General features: G+C 39.8%; 1 protein-coding gene across 1 annotated transcript in view; it reads left to right on the top strand.

Annotated features, from left to right (window-relative positions):
* ARIH1 (ariadne RBR E3 ubiquitin protein ligase 1) overlaps window positions 1–17,857 on the top strand; it is a 74,377-nt gene extending 56,520 nt beyond the window's left edge. Inside the window, exons 10-14 of the mRNA XM_055133913.1 lie at window positions 152–282; window positions 4,008–4,065; window positions 12,550–12,810; window positions 14,786–14,898; window positions 17,055–17,857. Of these exons, the coding sequence (XP_054989888.1) occupies window positions 152–282; window positions 4,008–4,065; window positions 12,550–12,810; window positions 14,786–14,898; window positions 17,055–17,139 (648 nt within the window). The 3' untranslated portion in view covers window positions 17,140–17,857. The remainder of the gene's footprint in view (window positions 1–151; window positions 283–4,007; window positions 4,066–12,549; window positions 12,811–14,785; window positions 14,899–17,054) is intronic.
* The last annotated feature ends 1,483 nt before the right edge of the window (window positions 17,858–19,340 follow it).

The following is a 19,340-nucleotide window of genomic DNA, read 5'->3' as shown; positions in this document are numbered from 1 at the left end:
AAGTGTTTAACACTGTTCTAAGTGCTTTGCATGTATTAATCACAGTAAAGATGATATATAAAATAAACCAAATCTAGAATTGGCTTCTCCTCAGTGGTAGTAATACAACCTAGTGTAGCATTGACACCAACTTTATAGTTTCTCTTCATAGGAATGTCCCAAATGCCATGTCACAATTGAGAAGGATGGCGGTTGTAATCACATGGTCTGTCGTAACCAGAACTGTAAAGCAGAGTTTTGCTGGGTGTGTCTTGGCCCTTGGGAACCACATGGATCTGCCTGGTAGGTTGGGGAAATGAAGGGAAGATTATGTTCACATAAGTATGTGATATGTGCCGCGTCTTATGATTAAGGTTCTACCTCCTGGAAATCATGTAACTTGGGACCTAAATAAATGAACACAGGGTGTGGTCAGTGTTACAAGAGAGGTATATGAAGATCTACAGAAAGGAGGATTTATTGGGCATATTTCACAGGGGGCCTAATAATTAGGTTAAATTTTAAAGAAGGACCAAGAACTGAAAATGTGTTAGGAAAGGTTAGGAAATCTATAGATAAGTGATAGAATAAAAGTGGTAGGAAAAACATGTAGCCTGAAAGGAACATCATAAAGGCAGAGTGATGTGAAAGGAGTATATTGTCTGATTTGTCTTTTGACAACCAAGAAACTTGACAAAAACTACACATGCGTGTATTTTACTTAATATACATTACTAGGAAAAAAATCTTGCCCAAAACTTAAAGAAAGTAAAAAATTACTTAACATAACATTGAAACATTGAGATTTTTGGCTTCTCTTTGAAACATACACCTGTTTTTTAACTTCAAAAATCAAATTGGGGCCAGGGATAAAGTAGCAGAGTATTTGCTTTGTATGTGCACTGGATTCAATTCTTAAAATCCCATGTTCCTTTAAGTAAATTTTAGATTGTGGCTGCCTTGAATGTTGAGAAAATTGGAACTTAACACATCTTGCACCAAAATAGAACATATCTGGTATAATGATATGTATATGTGCCACTTCACTAATTTGTGTTACCTGCTTTTCTCCTTTTGGCATTTAAGTTTGTGACTTCATAAATTATATGGAATAGGAAAAGAGAAAGTAGACTGGATTTCTGTTGGCGTTATCAGAAAGCTTTTGAGTTAGAGTGATACAGCAAGAGCTATAATTATAAAGTCTTGTATTATGTATCTTGTATACATTGTTAATAGTTGCTTTGTAGAGTGAATAGGACGGGAAGAAATTAGATAAAATAAAACACAGGTCTTCTTAGTTTTATTAAATTTTTATTAGATTCACTGGAGGAACAAAAAGAAGGGTTATTGTGCTGAAATTCTAAACCAGGTAAAAATTAATTGGGGAAGTGAAAGTAAAAGTAGACATGATTTAGCACTGTCAGCCAAATAATGGATTTGAGTTTATCAGTTCTGTATTATAAGGAGTGACTTGGAAGATTAATGTGTTCTCATAAATGAAGTTCACCATGGTGAATTTAAACAAGCCTAGTGAAGAGGAGCAGTATTAGAATAGAGGAGTTACTGAAGATTTGTTATGTTTGGGGAGGGTGTGTGTGAGTGTGTGTGTGTGTACATAAATGTGTATGTACATGATAAATATCCTTGATCTCAACTTATCTTTTAAATGAAGAATATTAGAAACTGTAAGGGATATAAAATAAATTAATATAGAGGAATGACTAATAGTCTGAGCCAGGAATGACATAGTGTTATTTCTGTTCTACCATTATTAATGGCAGACACTACATATGGGAAAAAACTTTTTTTTTAAAATCTTCAAAAGAGCATTCCAAGAAGCACTGATTGTTCCATTTGAGTTAGAAGTATAAATAAATCTTGGGGCCAAAGAAATAGTACAGCTGGTGTTTTGCACGGGCCAACCCAGGTATGATTTTCAGCATCCCATATAGTCCAACAAGTACCACCAAGAGTGATCCCTGCACACAGAGCTAGGAGTAACCCCTAAGTACATCTGCATGAGGCCCCAACCACAACAACGGTATCCTATTTGCTTTTTTGTCTTTAAAATCCTTGATAGGAGTGTTTAATATATAACTATAAGTAGCTATATCAAAGGGAGGAAAGTTTTTAGGGATTGTATGAAAAAGATGAGGTGCTTATTTATAGTTAACCAGTAGAGGGGAGGAAGGCATTCTTTGAGTTAAAGTTCATCTAATCAACACTGGTAAAAGAAGCCTGTGAGCCATTGTTTGTTTTTTTTCTGAGTAATTGCAGCTAATAGGTGCCAAGACTGGAGAGATTAAATCTGATCCTGATTTTCCAAAATTTGTGATTGATCTACAAATGATATGAACCACATAACTTGAGTTTTCACTATGTGAAATCACAGAATCAAATATATCATTAGGGTGATAGTTTATAAAATGTTTTATTAAGGTTGTCAATATAGACTAAGAAGTTTGAGGCCTAGTCTGTAAATACAGAGAAGAGTTAATTGACTGTTTCTCGAAATATGAGAGATTTGAGTCCTCCTATTGGAATGCATTAAGGATTTGCTGAAAGGTTTTATCCTTACCTTTTTTGGTTTGTTTATTCATATAAAGTATATGCTTCTTTTAAAGACCAGGGATGTGGCTCATTAGTAAAGTGTATGCCTTTCATGCATGAGACCTAGTTTGATCCTTGAGACCTCAGGGCCAGTGGTATATACTGCTTTCTGACCAGTTTCTTCAGTGACTTACTTGATTGAACTAAGAATTTTGTATATGTTTTGGAGTAACACCAAAGGGGGGAGAAATTGAATACATAGACAATGAAAATCATGAATGAATAACGACTAGAATAAAAAATGGGTAATTTAACAAGATTAAAATTAAATTAAATTTCTTTTTAGTTCTAAAAAGATGACTAAAGATGTTGAAGACATGATAACAGCATGTGAATTATTTATTCACTGGTTAAAGGGCACAGTCCACTTGGCAGATAAGCATATGTTTAATTTTTAGCTCTAAAACTTCTGTGACTTTAATGTTACAATGCTTATCTTCTCTGAACCTAATTTCTCATCTGCTAAGTGAGAATAATACATAATTTCTTGAGGATTATGTATTATTCGATAATACATAATCAAATTCGATAATAAAGGTTTAAAGTCCCTATTAAGTGGATGGGTTTGTGAAAAATCACTCAGCAGTTATCAATGATTCCTTTGTTATATATTTACATCATTGTACACTGACATGAAGGAAGAGATAGAATAATTTGGAAAGGAAAAACTAATTTATCTTTACTCTGAGTTGACCTCACTGGGCAGATCTCCCCCTTCCTTCTTCTGTTTGCATATTCAGTTTTCAGTGAGTCTCAGAGTATAAGCATGTAAAGTACATAGCATTTCCTGCATGCTTTTATGGTTGTCCCTTTGGTTTATAATAAAAGAAGGTGAGTAATATTGGGTAAATTGGCGATATTTTGTGGCTGGAGAGAGGGCTCAGCAGACTGAGCTCATGCTTCCCATGCAGCACGCCTGGGCTGAATTCTCAACACCACATAGTTCCTCGGCACTGCTGGGAGTGACCTCCAATCACAGAGCTCAAGTGTAACAACAACAAAACACTATTTGGACCCACTCAGTCATACACAGCTTTCTAGATGAGATAACATCTTCCTTCATAATTTGGGTTACAAGCTCACATTATAGTCAGTGAATACATGTTCTAGGATGACTGTTCCTCAATGATTATAGGTGGACTGATTTGGAATAGAATGCCTCAGAAGGAGGGGAATTCTTGAATAGGAAACTGATTATTATAGGTGGTTCAATAACAATTTTGGTTTCTTTCAGTGTGGTAATTCTGTGCTTTCAGTGGTAAAACTCTGGGTATTTTAACACCTCAGTTTATCTCTGTGTAAAGGAGAAAATTGGTCTGGATAACTCTCTAAAACCAGGCAAAAATCTCCACTTGTGGTTTGGTTTTGGTTTTTGCTCTTGTTTGTGGCTTTATGGAATTCTTTTCATTTGCTTTAAGGTACAACTGTAATCGCTATAATGAGGATGATGCAAAGGCAGCAAGAGATGCACAAGAGGTATGTACATTGATTTTCAGGGTGGTGCCTTGTGTAATCTTTAGGGAAAGACTTAGCAGAAGTTTTCAATTCTAAGAAGTTTGTAGAAAAGCATTTCAGTCAGTGCTGAATACCTGCATACATGTATGAAGGGATTCATTGAAAATGCCCGGCAGGAGCTTTCCTAATGTAAGTTTGTTTGCCTTTTAAAATCTAGTCACTTAGGGGCCAGAGAGAGTGCAATGGATGAGGATCCTTGCCTTGCATGTGGCCAACCTGTGTTGTGTTTGATCCTTGGCACCCCATATGGTCCCGGAGCCTGCCAGGATTAAGCCCTATACAGTGCTGTTGTGACCTCTAAATCAAGAATAAAATCTAATCACTTAATACAATTATAGGTTTTGCTAGTCTTGGACAAGATTTTCTTTCCCTAGGGAAGAATGTAAGAAGTATTTGTTAAATATGTTAAATATGTATGTAAGAAGTATTTGTTAAATTGGTAGCTCTATTGCAATTTATTGGTAGTGTAATATTTTTAATAATTTAACTTTTACATCATTGTTTATTGGGTAGCTCTGATAAAGATAGATAAGCTGATCATAAGTGGATTTGTTTCAGGAGGGAGGAGGGAGGGAATTCACTGTTGCTGGATAGGAAAATAACTCATTTATCTAAAGGGTATTTAAACTGTAGGTGTGGATTAGACCTATCAACAATTTTAGCCTGTAACTCTGTAATCGAAAGATATCTTCATTCAGTAATCCTATACTGAAACCCCCCAGTTTTATCCCAGAAATACTCTATCCTGCACTATTTTTGCCTTTTGTCTTTGGGGTCACCCCCATGGATGCCCAATAGATTCAGGGTTATTCCTGAATCTCTGCTCAGGGGTCACTCCTGGTGGTGCTCAGAGGATCGTATGTGGTGTCAGAGATCAAACTGGGGTCAGCTGCATGCAAGGTAAAAATACCTTAACTTCTGTTAATCTTATCCCCCAAATACTTTTTGAGTATTTTTCCTTACCAGGTTGCAGTCAAGTTAATCTTTGATACTAAAAATTATTTCCTCTTTTCTTCCTTTCTGCTACTGCGATAACTAGGGGTCATACACTCTGGGTTGTGGTGCTTACATAAAATTTACTCAGGATTGTTCTCGTTTGGGGGTTTGGCTTTTGATTTTGTAGAAGGTGAATACTTCCCAAGCATTACTTAAAAGGTCTGGGGGCAGCTTTCAGGGCACATCTCAGCCTACTGTGCATGACGGCCCAATGCTAGGGACCACTGATACATCATTGCGCAGGACAAACCCCCTAGAGTCCTGGAAGTGAACTGGGGGTGGGCTTTACAGTGCCAGGATTGAACTCAGGGCCCCGTGTGTGCAGTGTTGACTGTGAGATCTCTACAGACCCCATACTCATTTTAGTTGTGTTGTTTACATGCATTTTTGGTCTTAAGCTTGCCCAGGGGTTACAATGATGCTTCTAGTCATAGTTCTCCCACATCTTTTTAGATGTTCTTGCTAGGGGCCACACCTTTTTTTAGGGTTATGCCTTCCTGGGGGCCAAACTGCACTTTACATACAGGAATTTGAGGATGCACTGTTGTTTGGGCGTGGTGGCCCTGGCCATCCATGATACTGAGGGGCAGCACTGGAGATGTAACCAGGGTCAGCCATATTCCTTGTGCCTTAATCCGCAGTTTTGTCTTTGCAGTCTCTATTGTTAACACCTTTGAAAGTTGTTTCTTTGTGTGTGCCCTTGTGCGTGGGCATGCTGGTGGGGGAGCTGTTCGAGAGCCCGTTTATTGCCAGCAGTCAGTCTTTGTGTGCTGTGCCAGAGTGATAGCACAGTGGATAGGGTACTTGTCATGCATGCAGCTGGCCTGGTTTCATCCCTGACATCCCATAGGGTCCCCCAAGCCCACCAGAAGTGATTCCTGAGTACAGAGCCAAAGGTAACTTCTAAGCCCGCTGGGTTTGTTACAACCCCCCAAAAAGGGTGGGGGAAGGCAAATTGGTATTCCCCATGCAAAACACGAACTCCGTCCACTTGAACTTACTTTATAACTTGCACTTAATTTATTTAAGCTTACTTTATAGAAATTGCTACTAATTAGAAGTAACTATATATAAGGCCAGAATGACCGTATAGTGGGTATGGTGCTTGCTTTGTGCATGGCCAACCCAAGTTAGAGATCCCTGGCACCCCAGATGGTCCCCAGATCACCAACCACCAGATGTGGCCCCCAAACAAATTCTAAAAAGAAATAGCCATAAATAAAATATTATATAATTTAATGTTACTTTTTTTTTATTAAAGATTGAATCTTATATTTTGTTTTTTAAAATGATAACATGATATTTTTACAAACTTCCATTTTTGGTGATTTTTTTTAAGGGAAAGAAATCACAAATTATAATGTGAATTTTACGTTTGTTTTATACAAGAAAGATAACACAGAGGTGAATGCACTTGCCTTACCTATGGCTGACCCTGGTTCAATACTTGGCACTGTATATGGAGCACTGAGCACATGAATCCTGAGAACAGATAGCTGAGTGTGACCCAGAAGTAAATAAGTTACATTAACTGCATTGTAACAAATGTATAAATAATAAAACTGTTTTTTTTTTTTAATTTTTTTCGGAGGGGGGAGGTTCACATTCCATAGTACTTGAGGTTACTCCCGGTTCTGCACTCAGGAATTTCTCTAGTGAGCTTGGGGTTCCATAAGGGATGATGGGGATCAAATCCATGTTGACCATGTGCAAGGTAAAGCACTCTTACCCTCTGTACGATCTCTCTCAGCCCTAACTGTACACTCTTTAACACCTATATGACCAAGGTAAGAAAAGTACAGAATCACTGAAACTCAAGTTGGAATTTTACAGATACATCATGTATGTAATAACTTGTTTTCCTACCAATTTTCTATAATTTCTGCTATACATCTTAATTTGACTGAAATTTATTAATATGTTTTAATCATTTGTTTTTCTAATTATGTTGGTATAGTTAAATATTGCTTGATGCCATTTCAAAAATATAAGACATAAAGTAACAATTTGGTTCTTAGTTATAAGTGCTTTCTGGTGATCCACACTTCACTTTTTTCCCCTCTAGATTTTCATACTATATTTAAATTCTTTAAAATTTTGTGATCTAAAGCTAGGAGATGGCTCAAAGGATCGGAGCACATGTGTGGCATTCAGATGCCCTGTGTTTTTTTGTTTTTTAAAATTTTTAAGAATTTTATTGAATCATCGTGAGATAGTTAACAAGCTTTCATGTTTGGGTTACAATATCACAATGATCAAGCACCCATCCCTCCACCAGTGCACATTCCCCACCACCAATATCCCCGGTATACCCCACTTTCCCACCCTCCCCCTGCCTCCATGGCAGACAATATTCCCCATACTCTCTCTCTACTTTTGGGCATTATGGCTTGCAACACAGACACTGAGAGGTCATCATGTTTCGTCCATTATCTACTTTCGACATGTATCTCCCATCCCAACTGGTTCTTCCAGCCATTATTTTTTAGTGATCCCTTCTCTAATCCATCTGCCTTCTCCCCTCCGCTCATGAAGCAGGCTTCCAGCTATGGGGCAATCCCCCTGGCCCTTGTATCTACTGTCCCTGGGTGTCAGCCTCATGTGATGTTATTCTATACTCCACAGATGAGTGCAGTCCTTCTATGTCTGTCCCTCTCTTTCTGACTCATTTCACTTAGCATGATACTCTACATGTCTATCCATTTATAAGCAGATTTCATGACTGCATCTCTCTAACAGCTACATAGTATTCCATTGTGTAGATGTACCAAAGTTTCTTTAACCAGTCATCTGTTCTAGGGCACTTGGGTTGTTTCTAGATTTTGGCTATTGTTAACAGTGATGCAATGAATATATAGGTACAGATGTCATTTCCACTGTGCTTTTTTGCATCCTCAGGATATATTTCCAGAAGTGGTATTGCGGGGTCATATGGAAGCTCAATTTCTAGTTTTTGAAGGACTGTCCATATTGTTTTCCAGAAAGGCTGAACCAGTCAGATGCCCTGTGTTTGATTTTGAGGTTTCAGCAGTGCTCGTGGCCTGTTCCTGGTCTGTGCATAGGAGTGACTCATTATTTGGTGCTGAAGATTCAAGCTGGGGTTCGCCCCACACCGTGCAAGTTTCTTAACCCCTGTATTGTATCTTCACATGCACACCCCCTCCATCATGTGATTGTCTCTTAGAAGTTCTGCAGTGACAGTCATGTGTTCTCCAACTTCCCATATGAACTCGGTTGTACTGCAGGGTTTGTTTTTTTTTTTTCTTTTTGAGTCACACCTGGTGATGCACAGGGGCTACTCTTGGCTCTTCACTCAGGAATTACCCCTGGCGGTGCTCAGGGGATCATATGGGATGCTGGGAATCCTATGACGTTTGAAAAATGTATTATATTTTTTTGGAATGAGGGAGAGCTAACTCAAAGGTCTGAGAGCATCCTTCACATGCTAAAGACCTTAGTCCCTAGTACCACATGGTCTGCAGAGACCTCCAAGTATGGCCAGAACAAAAAACGAAATCGTTAAAAAACGATTTTTTTTTATTCAGTAGACCACTACAAAGCTGTTCATGATTGGCTTTCAGTTATATGATGATCCAGCATCCATCCCTCCACCAGTGTACATTTCCTACCACCAATATTCCCCACTTTCCTCCCACCATCTGCCAACTCCGGGCCTACCCTGCCTCTGTGGCAGGTGCTTTCCTTTCTCGCATTATGGTTTGCAGTGCAGGTGCTAAGGGGTCATGGTGTTTGCTCAGGGAATTCAGTGTTTTTATCAGGACGGTAAGGCTGGAGTAGCTTTTTAACGGGTGTCAGGTTTGGAGTGTGGGCGTGACTGCTGAGGCTTCCAGAAGTCCTGGGAAGTGTGGGGATGTAGCCCATCCTGCCCCCCCGCCCCAGCCCCAAGATTTCAGTCACAAAGCCCGCATACCCAGATTTTCAGCAGATTATATCTCAGTGAGGTCTGTCCCGAAAGGATGGAGTTTGTCTAGGGGCATGGATTGTAGAAGCAAGTGGCTGCGGGGGGCTCTGCTTGGACAGGCACCAGGCTGACCCTCACCCACCAGCACCCCTTCTGATTTACCCCAGTCTGTTTCATCTTGCACAGGTCCCAAAATAACTGCAGCTTTTCATATCTTTGAGATTTATATATGAGTCTCTGAAGCAAAGCCTGTCAGAGCTTACGTGATGGCGCTGGAGTTGGTTCATGGGGTAGACTGCCATTGTTCCAGTCTAGGGAAGTGGGGAGAGTAGCCCATCCCAACTCTGAGAAAGCCTGGGGATTTCAGTCCAAAAAAAATCTGCATATTCAAATTTTCAATAGATTAATATCTCCGTGAGATCTGACCTGAGCCGGTGGATTCCAGCCAGGGCCATGGCAGTGATTTTGGATTGTGGGAGCAAGTGGCTGCCAGGGGATCTCCTTGGGTAGGCACCAGGCTGACCTGCCCCCATCTGATCTGGTCTGTTCAGCCATGTGCGGGTCCAAGATTAACTTCAGCTTTTGATCTTTTTTGAGATTTATTCAAGGGTCTCTGAAGCACTGCCGATAAATGAGCTGGAGGTGGTTTGTGGGCATGACTTCCACATACTTTTGACTATTAAATTTCCCAGGAAGCTTGTTCCCAATTTTGTTGAGGTCTGGTGAGAGGCACAGCAGCAATTTTGCCATCTCAGGAAGCCTGAGACGTCAGCAGGCGCTGATGCACTCACCCCGTCGTCATAGGTACAGGTTGACTTGCTGGCGGCACTACTCCCCAGAGCCTTTTTTTTTTTTTTTGGTTCTTTTGTTATTTTCCTTTTGGGCCAAATCCAGAGGTGCTCAGGGACTATCCTGACTCCATGCTCAGGAGTAATCCTGACTCTGCTCATACATTGTGCCAGGGACTCAAATCAGTCGCAGTCACATGCAGGGCCTTGTACTATCTGACCAGTTATTTTTATAATCACTTTTCTAAGTCAGAAGAGAAAGATTCTTTTTCCTCTTAAGCTATATTGTTTTTTTCTAACTTCTATACTGGATTTTACATTTTCATTTATCCTGAATAAAAAATCAAAGTGGAGGCTGGAGTGATAGCACAGTGGGTAGGGCATTTACCTTGCACGTGTCCGACCCGGGTTCGATTCCCAGCATCTCACATGGTCCCCCGAGCACCGCCAGGAGTAATTCCTGAGTGGAGAGCCAGAAGTTACCCCTGAGCATCGAGCGTGACCCAAAAAAGAAAAAAAAAGTCTTGTGTGATCTGAACAAGATCTGAGTGTTAAAAGTAGGTGAGGGGATATTCTTAGTAGCCTTTCAGTATGAGCATTGTAAACCACAATGCCCAAAAAGGCAGGGAGGGGGGGGGGGCGGGCAGAGAGAGCGAGGGACCGAGAGCATGCCTCTAGGGTAGGGGATGATAGGAGGAAACCTGGAGACACTGGTGCTGGGAAATGTGCATGGGTGGAATGTTGGTTGTTGGAATACTCATGACTACAATCCAGTCATAACCAGCTTTGTAAGGGTATCTCTCACAGTGATTCAATCAAAAAGTAAAAAAACAAAAAGTGAAAAAACAAAAACAAAACAAAAAAAAAGTGACAGGGGAAGGAAGTAGTCTAGCTAGGACTAGCCAGATAAATTATTTTATTTATTCTTGGACTCACTTGGTTATTGTTATTGCTGGTAGAATCACTTTCTGGGATCTCTAGGGGCAGATGGGTTATTTTGTATAGCTTCTATATCAGTTTCTACTGGCTAGAGTTGAGATCTTGTAATACATCGTTTTGTGGCCCACAACTACTGGACTAAACTAGTCTTATGGGCTGGAGATAAGGCACTGTATAGTCTTCAATCTCCATCAACATTATAGTATACCAATGCTCTATCTACATTGGTACAGCAGGTAGGGTACTTGCTTTGCATGCTGCCAACCTGGATTTGATCTCCAGCATCCCATATAATTCCCTGGAGTGTAACATGAGTAATTCCTCTGCAGATTCGCAGCACTACTGAGTGTGGTATAAAAATTTTTTTTTAAATTAATTGGCTGGAGCGATAGCACAGCAGGTAGAGCATTTGTCTTGCATGCGGCCGACCTGGGTTTGATTCTCAGCATCCAAATGGTCCCTCCAGCACTGCCAGGAGTAATTCCTGAGTGCAAAGCCAGAAGTAACCCTGAGCATCGCTGAGTGTGACCCAAAAAGCAAAAATTATAGAATAAAATAAAAGAAATAAAAATAAAAATTAATTAAACTAGCCTTTTAAGCCTGTGGGTGGGCATACAGGGAAAGATTTCTCTTCTGTAACATGTTAACATGGATTGTAGTACTGGTGGCTCACACTAGAATGTGGCTTAATTAACTCAGAAATTGCAATCTTCACATGAGTGTGTTGATGAGAGCCATTCCTCACAGAATGGGGCTCATCTTCACATTTCCTTCTCGTCTCTTTTTTTTCTCCCTCATTTCTCCCACTTTTTAACTCTGGCTTACCATTTACCAAAGTAGTATTCTCTTTAAAATTTTTGCTTGAGGTACCATGATTTATAATGTTAATGACAGGGTTTCATGCATACAATGTTTCGACACTACACCCTCCATCAGAAGGGAATTGTAATATTAAAAAGGTACTGCAAGATGGGCTGAAGCAATAGTATAGCAGGGAAGGCACTTGCCTTGCATGTGGCTGACCCAGGTTCTATCCCCAGCATCACATAAGTTTCCCCGAGTCCCGCCAGGAATGATTCCTGGGCTCTGTCGCGTGTTGCCCGAAGAACAAAAAATTAATTAAATTCAAAGTACTATAAGATTGACATACAGTTCAGAAAGAACTAACTTTTAGCTTTGGAAAGATGATGATGCAGAGAGATAACCATCTCAGGCATATCAGTTGGGGAACACTTGAATTTTTTTTTTTAATCTTGTAAACTAGGAATTAGCACTTTATCTTGAAGGGCTAATTATTACATACTTAAAGCATACTGCCACTCCGTCCTGCCTTTCCTCTTAAAATGTTAAATTAGCCATACACTTTAAATGAGTAAGAGTGTTGCAAGTAAAGTTGTTTACCGAAACAGGCTAGGTTTGACTTGCAGGTCATAGTTTATCCTAGCAATCGTATTTGGTTAAAACTTTTTCTTTCCTCAGAGTGGGTGTGTTCAGGCTTCTCAGTTCAGATTCTGGCATTTGATTAGAAAGTGATGGTGATAATGGGTTTTATTTCATGTTGAATTTGAGAGTGATTTTAATAAGGCACTTTCCAAATTGCTGTTCCCATTAAATCAAGCCTTTTAGTATGGTGTGGTGATTTTGACTTTTCTTCTTGTTGTGGAAATTTGGCAAGTTTTGATAGGGAATTTGACAACACTTGATTGTTGGAAGATGAGATACTAAGCTGATTGTTTTTAGAATGTGTTTACATAGTATATTCATTCTTATATTATCTTCCTTTTTTTCTCAATGGGACAGCGTTCTAGGGCAGCCCTGCAGAGGTACCTGTTCTACTGTAATCGCTATATGAACCACATGCAGAGTCTACGCTTTGAGCACAAACTGTATGCTCAGGTGAAGCAGAAAATGGAGGAAATGCAACAGCACAACATGTCCTGGATTGAGGTGCAGTTTCTGAAGAAAGCAGTGGATGTGCTCTGCCAGTGTCGTGCCACACTCATGTACACTTATGTCTTCGCTTTCTACCTCAAAAAGAATAACCAGTCCATTATCTTTGAGGTAGGAATAGTTAACTGATGTTTCCTTTGTAGGATTTCTAGGTCTTTGATTGGAAAATATGCATAGAATTTGAAAGGTTTCTAACTGCTTAGAAATGTATAAACTTGTAGTTGTTTATTAGGAAGAGGATAGAAAAGTTTCATTTTCTTGTCTGAAACTGTAGCCAAGTAGATGTGACTTATCATCCAGTGTGATGTGGTTTAGTTATATCCAATGTGGTTAAGTGTGAAGGCTTCAAGTTAGCCTTGAATGTGAATCTTGACTTGATCTCCTTTAGCTCTGTTGATTTTAGCAGGTTATTTAGTGCTCTCTCTCGTGCTCTCTCTCTCTCTCTCTCTGTCTCTCTCTCTCTCTCTCTGTCTCTCTCTCTCTCTCTCTCTCTCTCTCTCTCTCTCCTTTCCCTTCCTCTCCCCCCCTCCCCTCCCTTATCCCCTCCCACTCCCTCCCCTCCCCTATCTTTCAGCATACCCAGTGGTGCTCTGGGCTTATTCCTAGCCCTGTACTCAGGGATCATTCCTGGCAGGGTTCAGGGGACCATATGAGATACTAAGGATTGAACCCATGTTAGCTGTGTGCAAGGCCAGCACTCTATCCACTGTAATAGCAGTCTGTATCTATTTCCTTATATTGTTATAACTATATTAAATACATATTTAAGCAATATATATTAAATGTATTTTTATATATTTGGGATTCATACCTGGCGGTACTCAGGGCTTACTCTTGGCTCTTTGCTCAGGTCCTGGTGGGCTTAGGACCATATAGGGTGTTCGGAATTGAACCCAGTTGGCCACTTGCAAGGCAAGCACCCTATCTGCTGTTCCATTGTTCCAGTCCCTGTATTTTTTTTGTAAATGAAGTTAATATCTTTTGAGCATGTTAGGTTTAAGTGAGAGCATCCATGTACCATGCATTTGGTTTATTTGAGATTCTCAATAAAACTCTTTATTCAGACAAAGTCTTTAGACAATATTATCATGGTTTCCTGTAGTAGAATAGTAATGACTAAAGGAGGATTTTAGCAGTAAAGGTTTCTCAAGGCGTTGATTTAAGTTTGATGCATGGTGGGTCAGGGAGATATTTCAGAGGGCTGAAGCTATGATTTTTGTGCAGGAGCTACAGTTCTAATCCCCAGCATTGCATGGTCACCAAGCACTGCTATGAGGAATCCAGAAAATAAATGAAGTTGTTGCATTGTCTGAGGGATTTAGCTTTATGGGAGAGTGCATGCTTTGCATATGTGAGGTCCTGCATTTGACCTCCAGTTCATAAAAATGAAAATAGAATTAATGCTTCCATGCTTTCATTGATTTTCATAGATGATAAAATAGTATCAGATGGTTGTTCATATGAAAAGAACTTGCCATATTAATAAAGAGCAAAATTCTAATACTTCATATAAGATTTCCTTATAAGAAATAGTATGACAAATATAAACAAGAATGGCTTTCTATTTTTCTCGTCATTTTCTTTTGAACTTTACTAGATAGCAAGTCTCAATAAGATGATTCCAAAATATTGTATTTTTAAAGTCTTAAGTACTTTAAAACTGACCTTGAGGAATGAGTAAATATTTGGGTGTTTTGGTTTTTTTTTTGCTTTTTGGGTCACACCCAGCAATGCACAGGGGTCATTCCTGGCTCATGCACTCAGGAATCACCCCTGGCGGTGCTCAGGGGATCATATGGGATGCTGGGATTTGATCCCGGGTCGGCCACGTGCAAGGCAAACGCCCTACCTGCTGCTCCAGCCCCCTATTTGGGTTATTTTTAATATTAAAAATCACTCTGGAAAACAAGAGAGGGAGTTTCTGGAAATGAAAGCAATGAAGAGTTTTTAATTGGCACAGTTACACCACTTGTGAAAATTACAGAATCAATTTTTGCAATCTCTGGAAGCAAGCATAGGGATAAGGTGGTTTTTCTTTTTGCTCTCCTTTGCAGCAAGAATTTACTATGTATTCTTCCTCTTGCAGAATAACCAAGCAGATCTAGAGAATGCCACAGAGGTGCTTTCGGGCTACCTTGAACGAGATATATCCCAAGATTCCCTGCAGGATATAAAACAGAAAGTACAAGATAAGTACAGGTGAGTTTTTGTGGGGTTTTTGTATTTTGTTTTCCTTACAGTGAACTGAACAAAATCTCTTCTGGTACTGATCAAGTCTGCATGAACAGAGAGTATAGTTAGGTGATAGAGAACCTTGGGTTTAGTGTATTCAGTAAATGAACTTCTGCTATGTTTCATATGGGTTTGCTTTTTTCTTTTGGGCAAAAAATTGCAGAGAGGGGCTGGAGAGATAGCACAGCGGGTAGGGCGTTTGCCTTGCACGCGGCCGACCCGGGTTCAAATCCCAGCATCCCATATGGTCCCCTGAGCACGGCCAGGGGTAATTCCTGAGTGCAGAGCCAGGAGTAACCCCTGTGCATCGCCAGGTGTGACCCCCCCAAAAAAAAAATTGCAGAGAGGTATCCTGAGTACGCATAACAACGAAATCAGCCATTTATCCCACTGGCTGATTTTGCTTTACTTCCCTGAAAGATGAAAAGGGCCAAAAAAGGACAAGTGACCATTAGGGTAAGGGTGAGAGTAGAATGCTGGTCCTGTCCTGGTGTCAAGGCTATTGGCAAGGAAGCTCCCCAAACCTGTAAAAATAAGGTTGTATTTGCTTTTCTTTTACTTTGTTTTGTTCTCATTGGTGGCAGAGGCCAATCTCAGATTGCATGCACTTTATTTTTTGGGGTCCATACATACCTTGTGCTCAGGATTAAATTCTTGTTGCACTCAGGAGTGATCCCTGAGTGCAAAGGTTCAGGGGACCATATTGCAGTGCTGGGGATCGAACCTAGTAGTGAGCATTGCAAGGCAAATTCCTTACCCACTTGACTATTCCCCATGGCATGCTCTTCATAAATCATATCTTCAGGCCCTCGTTTACCCTTTCCCCTTTTATTCTTGGGTGGGATCCCTCCTTGCTGTGTTTGGAGGATTATGTGGTGTTGAAATTAGAATCCAGGTGAACCATATATAAGACTACCTGCTATACTCTCTGCTGTGCTGCCCCCCTCCACCACATTTTTTTGTTAGAGATTTCCTTTGTCTTGCAGATTTCATTTATTTATAGACCCACCTTACCTCCTAAGCTAAGGATGCAAAATAATTGTTTTCTGAACTGAAAGCAAATACTGAAGATACTCATTTTCCTCCAGAATTGTTTCTTGCCAGCTGCTGTTATCTTTGTTTTGGTTTGGGGGCAACACCCAGCTATGCTCAGGGCTTACTGTTGCCTCTACACTCAGATCATTCTTTGCCATGTTCATGGGACCATACGGGATTCAGATAATTGAACCCAGATCAGTTACATGCAAGGCAAACATCCTACCCACTATACCATTTCATCCTGTTATCTTTTTAATAGTTATAAAAATTTTAGGAATCTAAAAACCCGGAAGATTTACTTAACAAAAGAAGTTTTATTTCCGTTAGACAATTGACACTAATGATAAATACTTACACATTTGATCCATATTTTACAAATTAAATAAATAACCCCTGCTTGAGATTTCCTCTTTCTGAAACTGTTGGCCTATATGTAAAATAACAGAGTTGAGTCAGGTGATTTCTAAGGCCCTTAGAAATTACTAATACTTAATTGCTTTAGAATTCTCAAAACTGGGAATGATGACTTTCATATTTATCACATATAATTAGATTGTTTGTTGTTTAGATATGAAGATGTGCCTATTAAAAAACAAGTGCTTAGAGCCTGGAGAACTAGTGCAAGTGCTTTTTTCCAAGTCTGAAGAGATTGCAGGGAAGCCTTTAAAGAATAGTGATGGGGGGAGCCAGACAGAGAGTATGCTGGTTAAGGCACTTGCTGTGTACATGGCTTACTCTGGTTCAGTCCCCTTTATCACATGTGGTCCTCTGGCTAACACCAGGAGTGATCCCTGAGCACATAGCTGGGAGTAAGCCTTGAGCACCACTGTCTATGGCCCCAAAACAAAATAAATCTTTAAATTTTCAAAATAAAAATAAATGATAGGTTGATTAGATATTACAGGAGGATAAGTCCATATTTTTCATGCAAAACTTCCGGGTTTGATCGTCTAGCACTGAGTAACCCCTCAGCAACAAGCCACGAATAACCCTGAGCAACAGCCAGGTGTGCCCCCATCGAATGTCAAAGAATAAATAAATAAAAATAAGTGAATCCCTTTCTCTCTCTCTCTCTCTCTTTACAGATACTGTGAGAGTCGACGAAGGGTTTTGTTACAGCATGTGCATGAAGGCTATGAAAAAGATCTGTGGGAGTACATTGAGGACTGAGAATGGCCCCTGCATAAAATGAACTCTGAAACCTTACCATCTAGAGTGCTCATGCAATTAAAGCAGACAAAACAAAACAAACACAAACAGGAGGCCCTAAGCCTATTCTGACACCGCTGGTCTGTAGTACCAGAATTCTGTTTTGTTAACGGAAAGTTTAAGTAAATTATATTGTAATAAAAAAAAAGGTAGATAAACCATTGTACAACAGTATTCTAGGCCGCCAACAGAAGTGTGACAGACACACTTAAAAGCCCTCCAACTTTAACTTGTAACGTAGCTTCATTCTCAAAGCTGACTCCTTTTTTCTTTTTCTTTTTCCTGAATGTAGTACAGTTAAAATTTAAAACAGCTCCTTGACACTGCTTTTCATTTCCAAACCAGCCATTTTGTTGTACTTTGGTAAAAATCTCTTCCCCTTCCTTCCCTACACATACAGATCCACCCCCACATACAGACTGACACTTTCTCTCATACCCCATGGTCATGAGTGAATGATGATTAGTTCCTTGTAAAGAAAATTCTTGGGGTGGGAAGTGGGGTAGACAGTAAGAGGATTAAACAAAAATTCTTTGTATATGACTTTTAAACAAGATGACAACACAGTATTTTTCAAAATTGTATATAGCGCATATGCATGGACAAAGCAAGCGTGGCACGTGTTTGCATAATGTTTAATTACAAAAAAATATTTATTCTTTAAAAATCTTCAAGATTATGTCTATTTGCTGTGCATTTTCTTTCAGTTTGCTTTATCTTTCCAGGGTTAAGGGTTGGAATAAGAGGCGTGATGGTTTAGCACCTCTGGAAGACTTAATTTGAGCTCTTTGATTTCCCTTTCCTGAGATTATTTTGCCCCTTTTGGTTTTGATATGTTTATTGCTGGCTATGAGCCTCATGCCTTGCACTCCCAGCTCTCACCGGGGACAAGGAGGACAAGCTTTGGCTGAATACCATGGCCTGATTGGATTGCTGCAACAGGCAGCTCTGTTGCTACATACAGTTCAAGAATGACCTAGTCCCCAATCTCACCCGCTCCATGGCCTCATAAATCGCTTGAAGCCTTTTTGTTGTTTTTTTGTGCCCATGTCATGTGCAGGGACTGAAGGATCCTAAGATCCCTATCACATCCAGCGAAAACTTTTTCAGTTTTTCTCCCTCCCCTTAATTGCTGCTTTGAGCCTTTTGAGGTTTTAGTTTGTGGCTCTTCTCTCACCCTTCACTATGTAAGGGTGTCCAATAGAATGTTTTTGCTTTAAATATAAATAAATAGCCATTCTCTTAGCTCCAGACTGTGAGTCTAAAATGGCGGTTATTGAAATTGCTTGTGTGTATTACTGTGGGTTCAATTTGGAGGCAAACACCCCTAGACCGCGATATTCCCATCTAGTGCATTTAAAGTAAAAGCACTGAGTTTGCTTCTTTTATATTGTCAGCAGATAGAGTTAATGCATTTTAGCTGTGATGTCCATTTTTATGAAATTTCTACTAAGAGCTATGTTAAAAGTAAAGGATGGTGGTGGTTTTATTAATCATATGTCTGTTTAGGCCATTCTGGTCGTGGTATTTTTCAACGGGTCAGCATCCCTAAATCTGTCAGTTTTATACAGGAGCGCAAAAAAGAACTAGGCACCTAGATTGAGTTCTTAATAATAAGTACCAGTTTTGACTGAGGACCTCTTTGTCTTCCTTTCAATGTCTTGTGCCTAGGAAGTGTTTACCATCATGAAGCAGCTTCGTCTGCTCTTGCATCGTACATCTTATTACTCCATTGGGAAGTAGGTTCACTTTCCTCTGGCCTTTTGCCTAAGTTAGGCTTTGCTGAATCAACCCTACTTTTCCTTTTAGAAAAGGTTGTTACATGAGATGTACTTGCAACTGTGCTTTTCCCATCTGAAATCAGTGAGTGTTTGCTGAGTATATTATGCTGCTTCCTTAAACCACTTATTGCTTTAGGATCAACTTTTATCCGTACCTTTTCTCCCCTCCCTTTTACCTCAGGTGCAAATCTGAACTCAGTGTCTGCTTCTTCCATTTTCTTTTCTCTTCCCTACCTACCTTTTCATCCTTTTGACTTTATTTTAAGTGATTGTATCAAACTTAAGACATTTAATAAAACTTGGGTTGTTTTTTTTTTTTTTTTTTTTTAGAAAGCGTAAATAAGTTCCTTTCCCTGGTAATCTTGAAAACAGCCAGAGTTG

The sequence above is a fragment of the Sorex araneus genome, chromosome 3 (assembly GCF_027595985.1).
Source record: "Sorex araneus isolate mSorAra2 chromosome 3, mSorAra2.pri, whole genome shotgun sequence".
NCBI lineage: Eukaryota > Metazoa > Chordata > Mammalia > Eulipotyphla > Soricidae > Sorex > Sorex araneus.
This window is presented reverse-complemented; position numbering and strand designations above follow the sequence as displayed.